The 20,705-nt window shown below is 48.8% G+C and overlaps 1 protein-coding gene across 20 annotated transcripts in view; it reads right to left on the bottom strand.

Moving 5' to 3' along the window:
* Positions 1–15,107: 15,107 nt before the first annotated feature.
* Positions 15,108–20,705, bottom strand: part of Rbfox2 (RNA binding fox-1 homolog 2) — a 288,997-nt gene continuing 283,399 nt past the window's right edge. For all 20 annotated transcript variants that reach the window (XM_029568324.1, XM_029568325.1, XM_029568323.1 and 17 more), the window contains one exon: positions 15,108–20,366. In XM_029568324.1, the coding sequence (XP_029424184.1) occupies positions 20,312–20,366 (55 nt within the window). In that variant the 3' untranslated portion in view covers positions 15,108–20,311. The remainder of the gene's footprint in view (positions 20,367–20,705) is intronic.

The raw sequence follows: 20,705 nt of genomic DNA, 5'->3' as shown, positions 1-20,705 counted from the left end.
CCTAGGAAGCACCCCCGCAATTCCTCCCCCCATCCAATGACTGTGGTGTTCACTTCCTTCTTCACACTGGGCAAGCTGCACCTCTTTTCGCTTCTGCAGAGATAGCAGCACCGAGCAGTACTGAGCCGTGTGGAGGCCGGAGGAAGCCCTGGAAGCCTCCCTGTGCGTGGCAAACGCGTGGGCCCAGAAGGTAGAGAATTTATACTTGAGTGACATAGTGACACAATCTAGGTCCACCTGGGAAAAGAATCATAATGAGGAATTATCTAGATCAGCTTGGCTGGGGGCATGTCTGGGGGGGATTGTCTTGAGTGTTATCTGAAGTGGGAAGACTCACGCTGAATGTGGGCAGCATCATTTCTTGGGCTGGGTGGGGATGTGTGGGAACAGAAGGGGCTAGTTGTGTACAATGCCTCTGCTGGCTCTCTGCTCCTGATGGTGGATTTGCCGTGACCAGCTGGAGTTCCTGCCTTGACTTCTTAGAAATGTTGGACTGTAACTCAGTTATATGCCGAATAAACCCTCTCGCCTCAAGGTTGCCTTTTCAAGGTGTCTGTCACAGTCCCAGAAACTTTAAAACTGGGACCAGGGGCTGGAGAGATGGCTCAGCGGTTAAGACCACTGACTGCTCTTTCAGAGGACCCAGGTTTGATTCCCAGCACCCACATGGCAGCTACGAACCGTCCTTATATTTCCAGTTCCAGGGGAATCTGAAGCCCTCTTCTGACTTCAGCAGCATTGCGCGACATGGGTGCACTCACATACATGCAGGCAATACACTCTCGTACACATACAATAAAAATAATAAATAAAATATTTTTAAAAATAGGGACCAGACACGTGTTCATATCCAAACCAGGATTCAGCACCTGTGTCTCTCTGACTCTGCACCTCTCAACTGCCAGTCTCGTCAGACTGGGTATCATTTGTTGTATGGTCAGGAACCCAGGAGTGTCTGTCTGGGTCCCTGGTCCATCCACAGCTCCTCATTGTGGCCCTTCAGGAGACCCTAGCCCAGAAGACGGGGTGACAAGTGACAGCTGCACCGAGGCAGAGCAGAAAGCAGAGGCAGGCAGATGAGGAGCAGCAGCAGCAGCAGCAGCGGGGAGGGGGCTGAGGCAGAGCAGAAAGCAGAGGCAGGCAGATGAGGAGCAGCAGCAGCAACAGCGGGAAGGGGGGCCGAGGCAGAGCAGAAAGCAGAGGCAGGCAGATGAGGAGCAGCAGCAGCGGGGAGGGGGCTGAGGCAGAGCCGAAAGCAGAGGCAGGCAGAGGAGGAGCAGCAGCAGCGGGGAGGGGGCTGAGGCAGAGCAGAACGTAGAGGCAGGCAGATGAGGAGCAGCAGCAGCAGCAGCGGGGAGGGGGGCCGAGGCAGAGCAGCTGTAATCAGATGGAGGGTGGCAGAGCATGGGGGCTGCTGGGTGCAGTCAGTGTCCTGTGATGCTTGTGATGACTCACAAGGTTGAGTGACAGAGCCCTCGCTTGCCAAGCACTCTTCCATAGCTGCTGCAGGATGCATGCTTATTTCTGTCCTATTTCCTTTGGTGCTGGTATGGAGCCCAGCACCTCAACTCACCATCACTATCTCAGTCCATCACTCCTGATAGTTTAAAAAAAAAAAAAAATCTTCTGAGTCTGCCCAGAACATCATTGGTCGGGGGAGAAGTGATGTGAGAACGTTGCCCCTCCTGATAGGAGTGCTCCCCTCTTAGATGCCTTCCCAGAGGAAGTAGCAGCTCAGCTCAGCTCCTCTCTCTGCCTGCCTGCCTGTCTCCCTCTCTCCCTCCCTCCCTCCTTCCTTCCTTCCTTCCCTCCTTGCTTCCTTCCTTCAAAGATTTATTTTCATTATTTTAAAGTGTGTGTGTGTGTGTGTGTGTGTGTGTCTGTCTGTCTGTCTGTGTCTGTGTCTGTGTCTGTATGTGTGTGAGTATGCGGGTATGTGCACCTGAATACAGGTGTCCTTGGAGACCAGATGTATCAGATCCTCTGGAGCTGGAGTTATAGGCAGTTGGAGCCACCTGACATGGGTGCTAGGAACTGAACTCCAGTCCTCTGTAAGCAGAATGTGCTCTTAACTGCTGAGTCACCTCTCCAACCCATCAGCTAGCTTTCTTATACAGACCAGGACCAGCTGCCTAGGGGTGGTGCCACCCACAGTAGACTGGGCCCTTCTACATTAATTGGCAATCAAAGCAATCTCCACAGACTGGCCTTATCCAGGAAATTCCTCACCTTCTTCACAGGTGACTCTAGGCTATGTCAAGTTGACAGTCAAAACCAACCAGGGCAATCAGTTTATTGACTTTTGTTGGTCTTACATTCCCTATAGTAACTGTACTATAGCAGTTGGAGATTTTATGATAAAAGAGTGAATGATAAAGACCCATCCACTATTAACATCTTCCTTCCTCTTTAGTTCTTTCTTTCTTTTGTTCTTTTGAGATAGGGTCTCATGTAGCACAGGCTGACCTCAAACTTGCTATGTAGCTGAGGATGTCCTTGAACTTCTGATCCTCCTGCCTGTGTTTCCCAAGTGCTGGGATTATGGCTGTGGGTCACCACTCCTGTTTTATGGGATGCTGGGAATGGAACCCCATCCATGTCAGGCAAGTGCTCTACTAATTGAGCTACATCCCCAGCTCATCCCTAGTTCGTATTTTATTGTTTTCATTATAAGAGTAAGACATGTGCACTTAACCACTGAGCCATCTCTCCATTTTGCTTTGAGGTAAGGTCTTGCTATGTAGCACAGGCTGGACTTGAACTTTCAGTAATCTTCCCACCTCACCCTCCTGAGGGCTGGGGTTACAGGCATAGGCCACCACACTGGGCTAGTTTTAGGTGTTTGTGTTCTGTGAAGCACCTGTTTAAACACGGGCAGGAAACAGGAACTAAATGCAGTTTGAAAGAACAGGGCTTCATCACTTCATCAGAAAAGATTAAGTCTGGGGCAGGACAAAAGAGGCAGTTGCAGAGTGGAGAAAAATCAGGTGCAGCTACTAGTCACGTAGTCACATCAACCACCTAAGTTGAAAAGTGAAAAGAAGGTGGGTAAGGAGGCACAGGCCACCTTGTAATTCCGACACTGGGGAGTAGAGACGAGATCTGGAGCTCAAGGCCATCTTGGATTGCATAGTGAGTGGGCTACAGGAGACCCTATTTGAAAAGGGGGGGGCTGGGGAGGAGATGTCCACAGACATGCTTGATACCCAAGCATGAGGTGAGCCTGACTTCAGATTCTGGCGTCCACGTAAAAAGCAAGTCATGGCAGTACGCGCCTGCAACCCCAGCTCTAGTAGGAGGGGCTATGGAATGGAGTCAAGCAAATCCAGGGGACTTGATGTCCAGCCTAGCCAAAAAGAGCGAGATCCAGGTCCAGTGAGAGACCCTGCTTCAAAAACCAAGATGGAAAGTGATAGAGGGAAAACAGCTGAAGTCAATCTCTGGCCTCCACAGGCACACGCATGGGCACCAAACACACACGTACACACATGCCTGCCGCACACACAATTTAAAAAGCAGTAAACAACAAACAAACAGATAGCCCAAACCCACAGGGCTGTAGAAACCTTAAGAGCATTCCCAGTTGCCAGCTGCTACGTGGTAAGTTCTTTTAAGCCTTTGAAAAACAAGCCTTAATTCTCAAGACAAACAAGTGGAAAAGCACACTGTGGGGCTGGAGAGATGCTCAGTGCTTAAGAGCACTTACTGCTCTTACAGAGGACCTGAGTTCAGTTCCTAGCACTACGTCAGGTTGCTCATAACCACCCGTGACTCCAGCTCCAGGGGATCTGATGCCTTCTTCTGGCCTCTTTGGGCACCTGCATGCATGTGTGTGTAACACAACCCCCCATATACTCTCAGAAGTGACTCTAGCCCTGGTGATAAATTGTGACCCCAGGAAACCCACAGCTCAGTGTCACTTGGCTCTGAGCTAAACGCAGCCAATCCACACAGAGGGTGCAAACCTGTGACATGCCCACACAAAACTCCATCATGACCAAACAGAGGCCTCAGGGAATGCATGGATCAGTCGATATATGGAAATGTATGCATGTAACATACCTTAGGCATGGCATGAATAGGAAGAATTATGGTCATCTGATTAGAGTCTGAAAACTCAGCACTTAATCCTAATAAAAATATTTAAGTACAGAAATAAAACCCAGAGCCCAAGAACACTGCGTGATGAAGGGTGGCTTCTGTAAACCAGCTGCCAACAGTGAAATACCAGAGCTGAAGTCATCACATGAGACAATTTAAGAATCTCCCCTAGCTGGGTAAGGCAGGGAACCCAGATCAGAAAAGTAAGTACCAAGAAGGTAGGTAAAAAGCAGCATTGCTTATTCATGAATTATTCATTTACTAATACCAGCAAAAATTCAGAGACGCACAGGAGGAACGTTAGGAAGGAATAATGTGTGTATAGAGTCATAAAGCGAGTTAGGAAGCGTCACAATAAAAGACACTGTCCATAAAAGCATCCAACAATATGAAGAACCAAAGAAACATTAGCAAGAAATTTAAGGAAGCCGTCCACCTTATGTGAGAGAAGAGGGGTGGCCGTGGGTATCTGGGAAACCAGGCTGGGGGAAGCTGCCAGACCTCGAGTCTCACCGGGCAGGGATGGGTGTTCTCATGAACATCATCCCTGCATCTAGAACAGTATCTGACACAGACCTGCACCAAATAAGCTTGCTTCTTCCGAGTCAAAATCTGGCACTCTGCTGTGGGCCACCTACAAATGCGTTCTGGCAAAGTTGGCTGAGGGACCAACATGCTCGTGCCACGTCACTGTGGTGGTTAGTCATTCTTTGTTGTTGGTTAGGGGATGCAGGGTCTCACTAGGTAGACCAGACTGGCCTTGAACTCATAGATAGCTGCCTGTCTCTGCCTCCTGAGGAGGGTGGTGGTGAATCTTGATTGTCCACTTCCTGGGATTTAGAATCACCATGGAAACACACCTTTGCATGTGTCTCTGAGGATATTTCCAGGAAAGTTACATGGAGCCATGGGAATAAAAAGGAGAAAGTGAGCTGAGCACAGGCATTCCTCTCTCTGCTTCCCGACTGCAGAGGCAGTGTGAGCAGCTGCCTCGAGCTCCTGTCCTCCCCGGTGGTGAACTGCATTCTCACACTTTGAGCCCAAATAATTCCTTCTTGCCTTAATTGTTTGGTCAAGTATTGGATCCCAAGAAAAGTAATTGTAATAACACATTTATATTCTTCCATTTATAAGTGGAGATGGGCCAAAAGGAGAGAGGAAAAAAATACATTTTCATGAGAACCTCTGTGGCTAGAACTGAGACTGGTGTTCAGACCCTGGTCTATGGGCGATGGAACCCCCCCACAATTTGTTCCTTTCCCATAGTCCAGAAATACTGACTAGTCTCCCCCTACACTTTCTCAAGTCAGGAGGATGGCCAGGCCTTGCCCTGACATCCCTAGCTCTGGGACTTGCCCTTGGCCTGAGGACCTGACACCCTCTCCCCTCCTTTGTTCTCTACAGTCCAGAGGCCAGTGTAGTTTCTACTGTGAGGTGGGGGCGGGGCGCAGCACTGGGCAGGTCCTGTGAACTGCCTGGAGCTGCTTGATGACCCCAGGTTAGGGCAGCCCAGAGGCTTTGTACAGTGGGAGTTCTGGGTTCTCACTGGAATTCTATCACTTCCTGTAGTGTGATGGGGAGAGGCAGGGCTCTCTGGGACAGCTTGCTTCTCTTAAAGGGAGCTGAGTGCTGATCACTCTCCTCTGGGTTGGCCTAGAGGAAGCCCCAGGGTCTACACTGTTTCAGGTATGGAGGCCAGCACTGGGATTCATCTGTTCTTGCCAGCAGCAGGCCACCTTGCTCTCTACCATCTGTGATTCAGGAGACACCCCATAGCTGACCTCTGGGGAGCAGTCTGAGGGGTGCAGAGCCATTCCTTAAAAAACCTGATGAGGCCCTCTTTGGAGGGGGGAAGCCTGTCAGAGGCCCTTCCTGCTTTCCCAGAAATGCTCAGCTGGGCTGGTTCATGTTGGGTGATGATGACCTTGTTCAAGTTTGGAAGATGCCAGGCCATCATCAATGCTGCCTGTGAGGCCTTGGGTTGGCCTTTTCTTGGTTGTTTGTGCTCAGCCCTGAGTTCCTCCTCAGTCTCACTCCTGCTCTCCCTGAACTTCAGAGAGAGCTACCACAGCACAGCCTTCCTGTGCCCAGGAAGCCAAGCACAGCATTTGTACTGTCCTGCTGGGAAACCCCCTCCTCTAAGACAAATTGACCTGGACCCACGAATCTCAAAGACACTGTAGACTGTAGTATCCCGGGAGGTAGTAAATGAATTCAGAGGGAAAACTGAAAAGGGATCTGGGTAGATTTTTCTAGTTGGGTCTGGCGGTTTGTAATCCTAATTACTTGGGAAGCTGAGGCAGGAGGATCCCAAGTTCCAGGTCAGTCTGGGTTACAGAGTAAATTCAAGGCCAGCTTGGGCATCTTCTCTTGCAGATGGTTAAGATGAGAAAGGACACCAAAGAACTCTTGATCACTGCAGAGCAAGTTGACAGGACCCCAGTGTGGTCTCTGAACCCAGCCTGGCAGCCAGCACCTCAGAGCTGCCCCTGGACATGCTCTCATTTTCTTAGCAGCTTCTGTTGCCAACATCTTGACAAATATCTCAGGAAACAGAAGCAATTTGGTGGCAAGAGTCAGAGGCAGAGGCTGGTGCGATATAGGGTGGTAATGGAGTCAGAGGCTTTAAGAGTGCTGGAGTGCATGTGACTAAGCATCAAAGAGGCCGCCAGACACCCAAAGCCAGCTCTGGCTTCATGGTCATAGGCCCTTTCTGGAAGGCTAAAGGGGTGCAGAGCCTTTTGGGGCACAGTCCTGTTGGGGTGGTGTCTTAGCTTTCTGTTGCTGTGATGAAAACATTGACCAAAACCAACTTGGGGAGGAAAGGGTTTATTTTTAAAGATTTTATTTTATGTGTATGAGTGTATTGCCTGCTTGTGTAAATGTACCCATGTCATGCAATGCCTGAGGAGGTCAGAAAAGTGTTAGATTCCCTTGGAACTGGAGTCACTGATGGTTGTTAGCTGCCACATGGGTGCTGGGAATTGAACCCTGGTCCTCTGCAAGAGCAGCCAGTGCTTTTAACCACTAAGTCATCTCCTTAGCCCCAGAAAGGGCTTATTTTATCTGATGTCTTCCAGGTCACAATTCATCACTGAGGGAAGTCAGAGCAGGAACCTGGAGCACAGACCGTGGAGGAACACTGCTTATTGGCTTACTCCCCTGGCCCATGCTTTGCTTGCTTTCTTATACAACACAGGACACACAGGTGCCCAGGGGTGGCACTGCCCACGGTAGGTTGGTTCCAATCAAGAAAATGACCCATAGACATGCCCACAGGCCAATCCAATGGAGGCAATTCCTCAACTGAGACGCCTTCCACCCAGGTGTGTCAAGTTGACAACCGATGCTATCCAGTACAGGTGGCCTCTTGCTTGACCAGATATGCACAGCCTCCAGTATAACCGAAGGCCCATAGAGGAGGGTGGGGACGGTCAAGGACACTTGCTAAGCAGCTGGCTCCACAGCGCCTGCCCTAGCGGGAGGGCTGGCCCAGTCCTCAGGCAAGGCTGGAAGAAGGGAGGCCAGGCTGCTGGAACAGAGGGTGGGTGGTGGGAGGTGTAAATCGGATGTGTGGTGGTGACTTGTAAATTTCACTGTGGTGGGGGTGGTGCTAGCAAACAGACACATTGTGGGCAATTACAGCTGTCCTTTCTCTCAGAGAGGACTTGCTCACACCCTGATCTAAATGTGGCCCTAATTCTTCCCAGTACACCTATCTGCAGTGCTGTCTGTAAGGGTAGGGATGGCTGTCTTGTCCATCCAGTGTCCCTAGCACAAGGTGGTGGTTAGCACATGGATGTGTATTACGAATAGTATTAGATGGCATGGGTTTTACGTTATGTGAGTTCAGAAGGGATTATTTTTGGGGTGCTAGGGATTGAACCCAGGGCCGTATGTGCATGACAGGCAAGTGTTCTACCACAGAGTCATATTTTTAACTCTTGAGAATGGATTTTCACTGGAAAAAGTTCATATTTCTAGACCATTCCATGGAGAGAAGTTTACTATCTAGATGTACTACCAGAAAATAAGGGGGCATTTCAAAGGTCAATCTCAGTTTTATAAGAATATGGGATGGGGGCTGGAGAGCTGGGTCAGCGGTTAAGGAGCACTGGCTGTTCTTGCAGAGGACCTGGGTTTGATTCCCAACACCCACATAATGGCCACCAGCCAGCTGTAACTCCAGTTCCAAGGGATCCGATGCCCTCTTCTGACCTCCATGAGAACTGCACAATATGGGTGCATTTACCAACATGCAGGCAATACACATACACATAAAACAAAAATAATAAATAAAATTTAAAAAAAAGAATATGGGTTGGGACTAGGAAGGAAGGTCATATAGCCCGAGACCAGAAAGAGCAAGCCTTTGTCAAAGAAGCAGGTGCATAAACTCTTTCTGGGAGGTCGACTGGGGTTTAATTGGTCTAGGTGCGCCTGGACTACTACTATTCTAAAGCTCTCCATGCTAAAGCTTTCCAGGTGATTCTGCTGTGCAGCTGAGTTTAGGGCTGGCTGCTTTTAAAAAAGGTAGGGGGCATGTTCTTCCTTCTCCACAGCTTCCAGAGGTTTCCATGGCTTGGGCATATCTTCTAGTTTCTCGGGAACCAGGGGCATCTTTGAAGTGTGGTTTGTGCACCATGTAGAGGCCAGAGGTCAACTTCAGGGGTCACTTCCATCCACCTTGTGTTTTGAGATGGGTCTCTCACTGAGACATGGAGCTCACGGATTCAGCTAGGCTGGTTGACCAGGAAGCCCCAGGGCTTCTCCTGTCTCTATCCACCCCCCACCCCCCCAGCGCTGGGATGACCAGCACATGTCACCACGCCTGGCTTTCTTTGTAGGTGCTGGGGATTGTGCCCAGGTCCTTAACCTTGCATGACAAGCATTTTACCAACTGAGCCAACTCCTCAGCCAAGGCTTATTTTTTGTAGATTGGAAAGACCCTGGGACTCATATCAAAGCATCTTGCTTGCCTCTTTCCTTGCCTGTTATGGATGCTAGCTTAGGCCAGGCCCTAGAGGGTACTGAGAAACTGTAGGAGATAGTCTCTAATAGTACTCAGCTCCAGAAGAAGCCCAGGCCCCAGACAGCCATCAATAAAGAGGGAGGTCAGGCGCAATGGGAATCCCTAATGGATGAAATTACCCCTACTTAAGTCCTCATGGAGTGCAGTGGGTCTGGAGGAGGGGAGCACTCATTGAGGAGGGAGGCTGGTCTTCTTCAACTGTGCCACCCACTTCATGTGCCCCAGGGCCAGGTCATTGAGCCCTCTGAATTTCCAGTCAGATGGGCCGTTTGCGAGTTCCAGTACACAGTGTGCAGGTGACCTGTGTTGGGCATCCTGCCAGCCCACAGCGACTAAGACAGGCAGCAGCAGTACAAAGAGAAGCAAGACATCACCTAGCTCGTAACTTCTGGGGCTCCAACAAGCCTACTGTGGGATCTCCATACACTGCCTTGGTGTTCACTGATACAGGTCTTCAGCCAAGAAATCTCAGGGTGAGAGTTCCTACTGCAGTGACGGTGCCAGCGGTACGGAGGACAGACTTCTCATACAGACTTGGGAGCTCCAGAAACACCCAGGGAGAGAAATTTGCAAGAGACCAGGCTGTGTACACAGAAGGGGTTAGGGGTCATGAAGCCCTAAAATTCATTATTGTTGTTTGGATGTGAACTGTGCCCCCATGAAGTTGTGTTTAAATATGTGGTACCCAGCTGCTGGTGATGTTTTGGGAGACCGGGGAACCCTGGGGATCTAGGACCTAGCTAGCATATGTAGGTCCTTATGGGTAGCCCTGGAAGAGGATATCTGCTTGTGTTTCCTGTCTGCTGCTGCAGTGAGACCAGTGCAAGCTGCTGTTGCCACAGGGGAAGCTGCTCTAGTCAACACGTCTGCTCACCCTGACGGACTATGCTCTCTGGAACCCTGAGCCGAAATAAAGCTCATCTCCCTTAAGTCTCTTCTTCTGTCAAGGCATTTTTGTAACACTGAGCACGAGGCACAGAGGAATACCACATTGTGATGGTTGAATCAAGAGTCCTTTAATAATGACTGGTGGTTGAGGGGGCTAACCCCTTAAAGAACTCTTGATCCTGAGAGGAGGAAGAGTGGGGTTCAGAAGCTTAAAACCACAATTACATCATGCCAGGGGCAACGCCAATTGCCAGAGTTCTATCAGGCCAGTGGGCAGTCTCCAATTACAGACAGTTGTGAACTGCCATGTGGGTTCCAGGTCCTACATACATAAAACAAAACCAAACACAGAGCCAAACTAACAAAACCTCAAACCAAACAAACAGATACTGAGTACATTTAAGAGACATGTTTCTGGCTGGGTGTGGTGACGCACACCTTTAATCCCAGCACTCAGGAGGCAGAGGCAGGCGGATCTCTGTTTCCCAAACTGTATAGGACCCCAGAGTGTGCTTGTAATTACAATGAGCAAACCAAACGACTCTCCCCTGACACCCCCGTCTTCCCCTTGCTCTCCTCATTGTCCCTCCTGTCTTTCATCACAGAGCATGGTGGCCAAGCTGGGACCTGGGCCGTATTTGCAGCGGCCTGAAGTGGAAAGCTATTTGATTTAAAATGGTCCACTATTGATGGCTTCACCCCCACAGCACTAATTGGACTCAGTAGGTTATTATATTTAAAAAAAAAAAAAAAAAAGAGGACATAGGGCTGGAGAGTTGGCTCAAATCTTGCAGAGGACCTGGGTTTGGTTCCCAGAACCCACATGGCAGCTAATAATCGTCTCCAACTCTAGTTCCAGAGGATCTGACACCCTCTTCTGACCTTCCAGGGCACTGTATGGCACGAGTGCACTTAATACATGCAGGCAATATACTCATATACACTAAAAAATAATAAATAAACTATTAAAAAATAAATAGAGGGCATGAAGTAGGGAGGGAAACATGTTGGGGCAGAACAGAGGTTTCTCCAGGGTTACAAGGCACATGAAATAACCCTTTTAGGAGCCTGCCTGTTGAAGACTGACTTCTTGTATTTATAACTACACGTACCGTAGGAAAGCGAGCACAGGGTCTTAGTGAATAGCTTTTTTGAAATTGTCCTCACTGGTTTTCTTGTTTTTAATCATATATTGATTTCATTTCCCTATCAGGTCCCCAAAGCATCGACCCTTTCCACTCACATGCCAGTGGCAGGGAGCAGCGAGGCACCCGTGTTAATTTGCAGATTTGAACTGGGCAGAGGAAAATGGGTTTCGACCCCCAAAGCAAAACGGCAGACTTATGATTGGTGCAATCAAGGTGCTAAGAGCGAATTTCTTGAAGCCAGCAGTTTATTCTGTCCACATTCTGTGGAATGTTTAGGTGGGTGGACTGGCTGTGATACGGCCAGGGGGCCTTCAGTTTAAACTCATCTCTTGGTATGTCTCCCAGTTTTTGAAATCCTAATGGCTTTGAATGAGTTAAAGATGTATTTGCCTCAAAAGTGAGTTAAGTCACTGGCTTCTTTGGAAGTAACGAGAAATCATGGGCAGCCGGTAGAAGCAACTAAGAGGCTAAGAGGCCACTGAGAAGCTGGAGGCTGTGGGCTCCCTGTATGGTCTGGTCTTCAGGAGCGTGAAGACCGTGTTTGCCACGTATCTAAAGTAACAAAAGAAGCTTGGCATGGAAGATGGAAAAATTTAACGGGAAATATTCATGTCAGCATTTATGGAATCAAGTTTCAAAAGACAGCCTTGCAGAAAATGAATGGAATGTTTTCTTCTAAAAGACAGCCACGTTCTAAGTGGAAAAAACACGTTTTTCTTGTGATTTCAAAACTTCAAAACAGTTAACATTTGTGAGGCAGCCGGCTGTAACTTTCATGTAATTTGCAATCTAGCCTGGAATGCATCTCACGCTGAGTCCTTAGGGTTCTCACTGTTTAAGAATCATTGACTGTCTACAATTTGCTATGTTGTACAGGCATTTTGTCTTTGGATAATTTCCAACATTGAGGATACATATTGTGCAGACTTCTAGAATTATTATTTTGTGTACTTTTTTTCAAACTTGGTTTTGAGACTGCATTACTAGTAACTTGATAATGTGTTTGTAAAAGTGCCGAAATTTCCTCAGCAAATGAGTTGCCCCTTTCGTACCTCTTTGTGAAAGGTAAATGTCTCCAGACCTCAGCCCTAGGGGTAACTGTTTGAAAGGCAGTGACCCTCCACTGCATGTGATCCATCTCTCTGCAAGACTTGGGCCCCTGTCCCAGTGGTTTCAGATGACCACAGTTAGAAAGCTGGGTACACACAGTGACCCACCACAGGGACACACACTATTTGCTTTTATTAATATTTATTTGTGTGTGGGTATGTATGCCACATGCATGCAGGTGCCTCCAGAGGCCAGGAGTCAGACCCCCTGGAATTGGAGTTATAGGTGGTTGTCAGCTACCACCTGGGTGTTAGGAACCAAACTCTGGTTCTCTAGAAGAGCAGCGAGAGCTCTGAAGCACCAAGCCTCCTCCCAGTCCTGGGTTCTACATTTGCTTTTGAGCCTTCTTCTTAACATGTTTCATTTGTTGCTGTTACATCCATGTGTGCCATTATCACACCAGTTTGTGTGCTGACACAAAAATATACATGCGGGGTGTGGTGGAGTTTCAAGGAGTTGGAGATACAGTCATGCTCTTTTAAGAGTTCAGGTAGACTGGCTGAGAGGAGGAAGCTCTAAGTGGAGGCTGGGGCTTTCAGCACTCAAGCGCAGAAGCCTGAACACACCCTTTTCTCATGAGAGGATGCACAAGCAAACTCACAAGTGGGAGAGGTCATGCCACATCCTTCTGAGCAGTGGGTGCCATGAGGGGAATGAAATGGATGCAGGGGGCAGTGCTGGGAAGGGACTTGTGCAGATGAGTGGTCAGGTCTTTCCAAGAGGGTGATTAGCTCATGGTCAAAAGAGAGCTGGGGCAGGATGTCACCGTGGACAGCAGAATCTGGCCAGGGCCTAGGATAGAGATGAGCTTTGCTGTCGGAGCAGAACGTGGTCAGGGTCCAGCAAGAGGCAGGAGTGGCATCTAACATAGGAGCTGGACTCACTGACAGTCTGAGATGGGGCAAGTGGAGAGCTGGCTCAGAGCTCAGAAACTGGTGATGCGGGTGTTGCCACAGGAGATGGAGGTAAGGCCAGCTGGAGCACCTGGGTTAATGAGGGGTGCTGTACAACAGGCAGGAGGCTCAGTGAAAACTGACCAGGAAGAGGAAGGTGGGGTACAGTCTCCTTTCAAAAGGGTGTTTTCTTCAAGTAGAGTATATTCATTGTACAAATATGGGTTTCACAATGACATTTTCTAATGCGGGAATCACGTACTCTGCCCAGTCACCACTTCCCTCTGTTCCTCTGCCTTTTCGTAACATCACTAGCTTTTTCTCCCAGGGCTGTAATACTGTTATTACTAATTAGGGATCTGCTGTGGCGTGAATTCTCCCCAAGATCTTAAGTTGAAATCCTCACATCCACTATGAAGTAGGGCTTTGGGGAAATGAGGTCCTGTGGGTGGACCCTCGTGAATGGGATTAATGCCCTGGTCAGAGGCACCCAGGAGACTGCTAGGGGTCTCTTCCAATGTGAAAAAGTGCAGGACCAGGAAGTTGCCCTCATTGCCCAATCTGTAGGTACCTGACCTTGGATTTGTCTCTAGATGGTGAGAAGTGTCTGTTGTTTAAAACTTACTCAGCTCTGGGCTGAAATTGCTGCTAGAATTAGGGACATCTTAGGGGGCATGTAGTACAAGAGAGGTCCACATCCAAGTCTCAGAGAACTGCAGGTTTTGAGGGAGCCGTGCAAGAGGCACTGACAAAACAACAGCACTGGCTCTGGGATTCCCATAGCTGTGTACAAGAACAGCACTGGAAATCCTAGAACTGAGGTCATGGATATGGGCACTTGGCCACCTAGGCCGCTTCCTGTGTGTAAGGTTGGACAATGCTCCAGCTTCAATGTTTATAAAGGGGCCCTGGTCAGGATCTGAGTCCCTTTCCTTAGAAACGAACACTGTCCCGTTCTGTGCCATGGATACAGGGAACACAGCCTGGGTGTACTCAGTAGGTCCCCATCGTAGCTGATACCTAGCTTAGGAACCTGTGTTACAGCTGCCAGCAACGATGGTAATTTAGGAAGCCAGATGAGGGCATGGCACAGGTGTGCCACCACCATGGACTTTTAGTGTCTGCCGGTTCCTCACCCCAAGGGGTGGCTTCCCTACCTGAGGGCAGAACCAGGTTGCAGGACAGTGAAGGGCAAGTAGAGGTGGTGGGCAGCTTATTCCAGATGGCTGCCACGAAGACAAGAACTTGTGATTTCAAAAGTTTGTTTGTTTTTTTTTTTTTTTAATGATTTGGGCATGTTTAAACAAGCCAAAGACCCCAGAAGAAAAAGCCTTCATGATGTGAAAGAGGAAACGGAATGTTAACTGAGGGTAGGTATAGGACACCAGTGGAGCTGGCCTGAGCAGTGAGGGCCATCAGAGCAGGAGAGTGGGAGGACGAGGTTCACACATTTGCAAGCTGTGTTTCCCAGGACATAGGAAGCACATTAACTTTATGGGCGACATTAAGAGTTGGAGATTTGTGGCATGTGGCTGAGGGGTTTCAGACATTTGGGGTAGTCTTCCACTGTGGGGGAATGGGGGATGGTTGAGAAGGCCAGTTAGGAGGACAGGGGCCAGCAGGAGGTGCTCCCCACAGGAGGGGAACAAAGGAGTCAGTGGGTACAGGCTGGCCCCAGACAGGTGCCTCAGGAGGTTCAGCCAGTCACTGGTGCCTGGCAAATGGGGCCGGGGCGGGGGCAGGTGAGTGGAAGACGAGAATGAAGGGACGCTCACAGCTGGAGGGGTTCACCCATCTCCCAGATGCTGGCCATTCAGAAAGTGCTGTGGCTTCTGGTTGGTTCCTCCTTTTGGGGCTTAGGAAGTCAAATCCCAGGTGCCCTTAGAACCCCAGGTGCAGGCAAGAGGGAAGAAGGAGCCACACACAGGCCAGAGGTGGTGTTTCTCTCTTTTATTTAAAAACAGTGCTTCATTACCATTCGCAAAGGCTGAGGCAGTACCCCTCCTTTGCTTAGAGTTTATAAAAGCCAGCAACATGATCAATAATTTATACACATGGAGAGTAATACAAAAAAATAAGGAATAAAAGCTAAAGATCTAACTACTTCCAACCTTCACAATTCCAGCTACTTGATAATAATAGTACTGAGTAACCCAATGAATACTGTATGGTCTGAAAGCTACTATACAATATGATTCTTAACAAGGAGGGAGGGAGTTAGAGACTGTCACAAAGCCCTGGGTGCTTCTCTGGAGTTAGCAGGGAAACAGGACCCTGGGCAAGCAGCTCGGGTGTCCTAGTGGGTGATTCTGGGGGAGGATGGGAAGATAGGAGACAAGGCTAGGTGGCCAATTGTACAAGCATCCATGGATGTCCCCTCCCCGCAACCCCAAAGGTACCTGTCCTGCCATGGCAACATGAGGGGCCAGGGGAAGCTACATGGTTGCTGCCTGGCCAGTCACTCCCTGCCATAGGGGTGGGAGGAGAGAAGAGAGGTTCTAGGGCACTTCAAGCCTTGCAAAGATCTAGGCTGGAAAGCCTAGAGCCTCAGTTCTCTGCAGCCCTAGCTTATGTGTCAGCCCCAGGTAGCTCCAACTATTCACAAGCAGAATGGTAACACAGTAGGGAAAAGAAAACCATGTCCCTTCAGGGGGGTGGGGGGGAGAGCTATTCATCACTCAATATAGAATACAGCCACAATGAGCTGCCCAACAAGCACATGTGCACAAAAAAAATACCGTGAACAGAAAATAAGAAAAACAGCTAAGCCGGGAATCCTGATGGGGCAGACGTTGCTTAAAGCATGGGGCAGCCCCAGAAAAACCAAACCAAAAGCATTAAAAAAAAAAAAAAAAAAAAAACTTCAAAAACTCACGTGCCCCTGGGAATCCAGTATTGGTAATCAGTGGGGGTTGGGGAAATAAAAGAGAGTTGCTGTTCCCTTTCTGCCTGCCAGGGTGAGCGGAGCCCTCACTGCTGGCATGTATATAACTACCAGACAGGACCACGCCCCTCGGCAGGTGGTCTCTGTCAAGGCAAGGTTGAGTTTTTGGCTGATGAGCGGTTCTCTCAGTTACCAATCCCTGCCAACCAGCACTACCATGGCTGAAGTGATCTACCGTTTTCCTGAGTACACTGTAACTGGCTACAGTTTCGGTAACGTGCATAAGAACTTGGCTACTACAGCCAACTGCAATACTTCAGGGATCCCCTCTGTCCCTTGGCTCACTCCCAGTGCCTCTCGCTGAAGTATATGGCAACCTGTGGTAGGCAGTGAGCCTTTTCAAAGAAAAGCTGCCAAGGGACTGTCCTGCACGCAGTAACCGAGAGGGCATGTGGCTGGCTTAGGACACCCAGAGCCTGCTTGGAAAGGGCCCTGTTTCCTGCTCTAGCTCGGGATGGCGATCACCTGGCTAACGAGGGGAGCAAGGATGAAGAAGTTCACAGGAGAAGGAAGGGCGAAGAGGCTTTTGGACAGTAACATTTCCAAAAATATAGTGTTTTTATGCAACAGAGAATCAAGTGTCACTGGTGTATACTACAAATGGTCAGACATTCTCAAGAGCATGACAACACACACGTTTACATGGATGTTCACCTTGCCCACTATGTTTTCCTATCTTAAAACAGTGCAAACAGGTAACTTATGCTTTTAAAACACCACGACCCCTTCCCCACCCCCCAAAGTCCCTTTCCTCCTTATACCTGGGGGAAAATCTGCTCAATTCTGCAAACATTGCCGTGCTAGAGAGTTACAAGTTAGTGGAGAGCCAGCTGGGCTGAGCCAAAGGGGAAGGGTCCCTGCCTTCCTGAAAAATCTGTTTTCTAGACCACCCCTTGGTTGGCCTTGTAGGCTGGCACAGGGAGGGGTGTACCATGCTCTTCCTGCACATCTTGGGGGGCTGTTCCAGCATCTTAAAGTCCTCTGTGCCTGTAAGCTACACGACTAGTTACAGGACAGCGCTGGTCACGATCCATGGGCTGCGTCTCTAGGAAAGCTGGCAAACTAACAGCAGTGTAGCCCCTGAGCATCCACATCGAGGAAAAGCTGCTAGCATGGACTTCTACTGACTACACAGCCACCAACTGCCCCTATATTAGGATCCGAGCTCCAGTCTGCCTCTTTTCCAAGGAAAGAAATTGCATTGGCTCAATTCAGACTGTGGCTACTGCAGGACGGTGGTGAGAGGAGGTTCTGGGAAACCTGAGAGCCTTAAAAATGATGAATAACGGTGGATCTGGGCTAACTGGAGTTGAACTAAGTAACACAGAAGTTCTAGAAAAGATCTAAGGCAGCTCTCTGGACTGAAAGAGGGATAGCCAGATAAAGATTTCTCACTAGCAGTCTCCTTAAAGGAGCCCAGCTTCTAAGAGCAAGACAGCATAGGAAGCCCAGGCTCTGAGCGCCTGCAAAGCAGAAGAGGTCCTTCTCACACTGGTTCAGCACTGGTGAGCTGTTTGGAATCATCACCCAGCCTCCTCAGTCAAAGGCCCATCTCCTTTGGCCTGCTTCTGAATGCAGCCACATATGCCAGAACTGCGGCCTGGAGGACTCTGCCTCTGTTGGCATGGACTGCAGGAAACCTCTGGGCTCCAAGGCTCATATTGTGAAATCCAGACACTTGGGGGAGCCCCAACTCTCAGCGCCCACCTTGAAAACCAAAGACCCTTGTAAAAAAGGCTGAACACCATCAAATCTTTCTTGGAAAAGGGAGCTGAGGAAGTGGCACGGGAGTCCCTATGCATGCAGCAGAGAGGCGCTGGAAAACAGAGCTTGGGGGCCTCAGCCAGAACCCGCTGAACTGAAGTGCACGAAGACCCCTCCAGCCTGGCGCCCGCCTCCTTTGGAGGTCATGAGAGCCGCCTTCTTCACCCTGCCGGGGCCATCCTATTCCTGTCTAGGAAAAAAGACGAGAAAGTATCTTCATCTCTTTCTCCCCTGCTATGGATACAACCGTTAAGGAAACAGCCCTAGTCTCGACGGATAAAGAGGCTTGCCTTTTTGTGAGAATGGCCCTTATTAATTTAAACACGACCCATATTTTCTGTTTCTTTAGTCAGTAAAAATTCTCTCAAACAAAAAACAAAGAAAAATTCTCCCTGCCCCACTCTAGACCTCTGAAAGGCCCCAGCCAATCCCTTCCCATAACTAAAATGTTTATGTACATACAATGAAAATTGTCTTAACAGCACAAACCAGACTTTGGCTTGGGGGGAAGGGACTCCATAATAGCCAGTGATGGGCAGTCTTGGTCCCCATCCTGCATCTGCCCCAGAATCAATGACTATATCGACGCCTCTGGCTTCCATTCTGTCTCCCCAGGTATTGGAAGAGAGGGCAGGCCAGGGCCCTCCTAGACACACCATTCTGCTTACAAAGAATGCTTGATGCAGTCAAATGTCAGCCACTTTAATTCAGGGACATGAATCAATTATCAGTCAAAAACATGTGGAGGCAGAAGCAAACAAAATAAAACAGAATAGAACACAACAAAACCCAAAACCAACCTAAACCAAACCCCTAACAAAGCTGAAGCTCATGTCTCTGAACTGCTCCCTTTAGCAGCGATCCCTTGGGTGAAGGTCACCCTAGTACCAATGTGAACTGACAGGGAGCCAGCTGACCCGGCCTGTTTCCCAATGCCTTCATTTTGGAACCGCTGTTGGACACTTGCCTTACTCAGATCTGGGGAAGTTCTTTCTTCCCTACCTTAGAAATGTTAACACCGAGGCCAGATTCATTGCCATGGCCCCTGCAGGAGGACCCTTGCCATTTCACACCCTCCTTCAAGGCAGGCTTGGATTCCGTGGCCTGTGGTGTTAATGCTCACCAAGGGGTCCAGGTGCTCGGCTGGCATCTTTGGAGGATAGTGCAAAGCTGGGTGCAATGGCCGTGAGGACTGGAGACTGTGGACAGAATGACTCATAGAGGCTCTGGAAGATAAAAATTCCTATGGCTTTGGAGAGAGAGTACAAAGTGCCTCTGCCTGTCCCGATATGTCTGCATCACCACAAGTTCCAGGACAGCAGACCTAGGGGGCTTGGTGCCTAATCTTATCCCAGGAGAGGCTTTCTGATGCTTCTTATACTGTGTACTGACTTTATGCTTCAAGAAAAAGGAGATCAGACCATATATCCCTTTTCTCTTCTACGTGCTCTTTAATGGCTCTAGAAAATTTGTACTTTTAATCTTCAAGCTGTGCCCAGATTATTTTAGGGGAAATCTGGCCACTAACTATTCATTCTTCTGTCCCTGGGTCCTAAATTCCTGAATCTTGAGGACATGGGAGTATCATGTTAAGAATCGATGAGCTATACAGTGGCTCAATTAAAGGGAGGAAGCCCAGCAGGAATGCTGAGATTTCAGGAAAAGAAACAAGTGTTTCCACACTCCAGAGTTCATTCGAAGATCCGTTTCCTAATGAGGTGTTCACTATCCACAGTCTGACAGCATGCTTGGAAATATCCATACTGCAATTCCCCAAACCATGCCAACTGTTCAGGCTGTGTGTAAGGTGATTGTAAAGAGGGGGAAGACAGGAGGGAAGAGGAGGAAAGTGTCTTTGTAATTCTCCTGCTTTGTAAGCAAAAGTTCCCCCTAGCAGCATGTGGAACCCAGCCTCAGCCAGTAAGAACCACCTGCCAAAGATCAGAAATTCAGAAGACTAGAACACACTGTGGCAGAGGCCCTGCCCACTCTGCTTGTCACCAGCCACTCAGCACCAGACACACTTTGGTAATTCTGTCTGCTGATTTCTGATCAAACACATTTATCTGCTCCTTCCTCCTGGACTGCCTCTTCCGTGACCGACAGAACAAGCTAAGCATGGACATTTAGACATGGAAATGCATTATTTTTTTTTTTTTAACCACAGTTTAAAAAAAAAAAAAAAAAAAAAAACCAAAAAAAAAGAAAAAAAAGAAAAAAATGCACAATCTTTGGAACAAAAGAATTAAAGGCAGAAATTTAAAGAAAAAAAATACATATTCAAAGAACATAGTGAGGTATAAAAAAGTATTCTCTCTTTTTTTGTTTTTTGTTTGTTTGTTTCCTCTTCATCTTGCTATAGAGTTCCTCTACTAGTACATATTGCAATAGCCGGGCCTCATGGACTGGGGCTGTCCCATTTGCAGGGGTCTCACGTCACTTCAGTAGGGGGCAAATCGGCTGTAGCCACCTCGGTATAGACTCGCCTGCAGTAGAAATAAACAGAATGAGAGAATGGAGCACACGTCCCGAAGAAGGGGGTTCTGGGAAAGATGTCTCCTGGGGCAGGGTGCTGGGGACACCACTGACCTCTCAGGCGCCCCACTCAGAGCCCCATGCACCTCCTGCAGGGCTGACAGCCCTAAACAGCACATGACAGCTTACTTCATACTCTTACGTGATTGATGAAGGAGAAAGACTTAATATGGTTTAAAACTAGGTCTAGAAAGAGTTTTCCCAAGTGTGGCTTTGTGTTGTCAGGTTGCTACAGTGCTGACTGAAGCTCGAAGGTCACTCTCCTCCCACGCAGGACCTATCAGGTGGCA

The sequence above is a fragment of the Nannospalax galili genome, unplaced genomic scaffold (assembly GCF_000622305.1).
Source record: "Nannospalax galili isolate Female #2095 unplaced genomic scaffold, S.galili_v1.0 scaffold39, whole genome shotgun sequence".
NCBI lineage: Eukaryota > Metazoa > Chordata > Mammalia > Rodentia > Spalacidae > Nannospalax > Nannospalax galili.
Note: the sequence above shows the minus strand (reverse complement) of the source record. Positions and strands in the feature narration are given on the sequence as shown.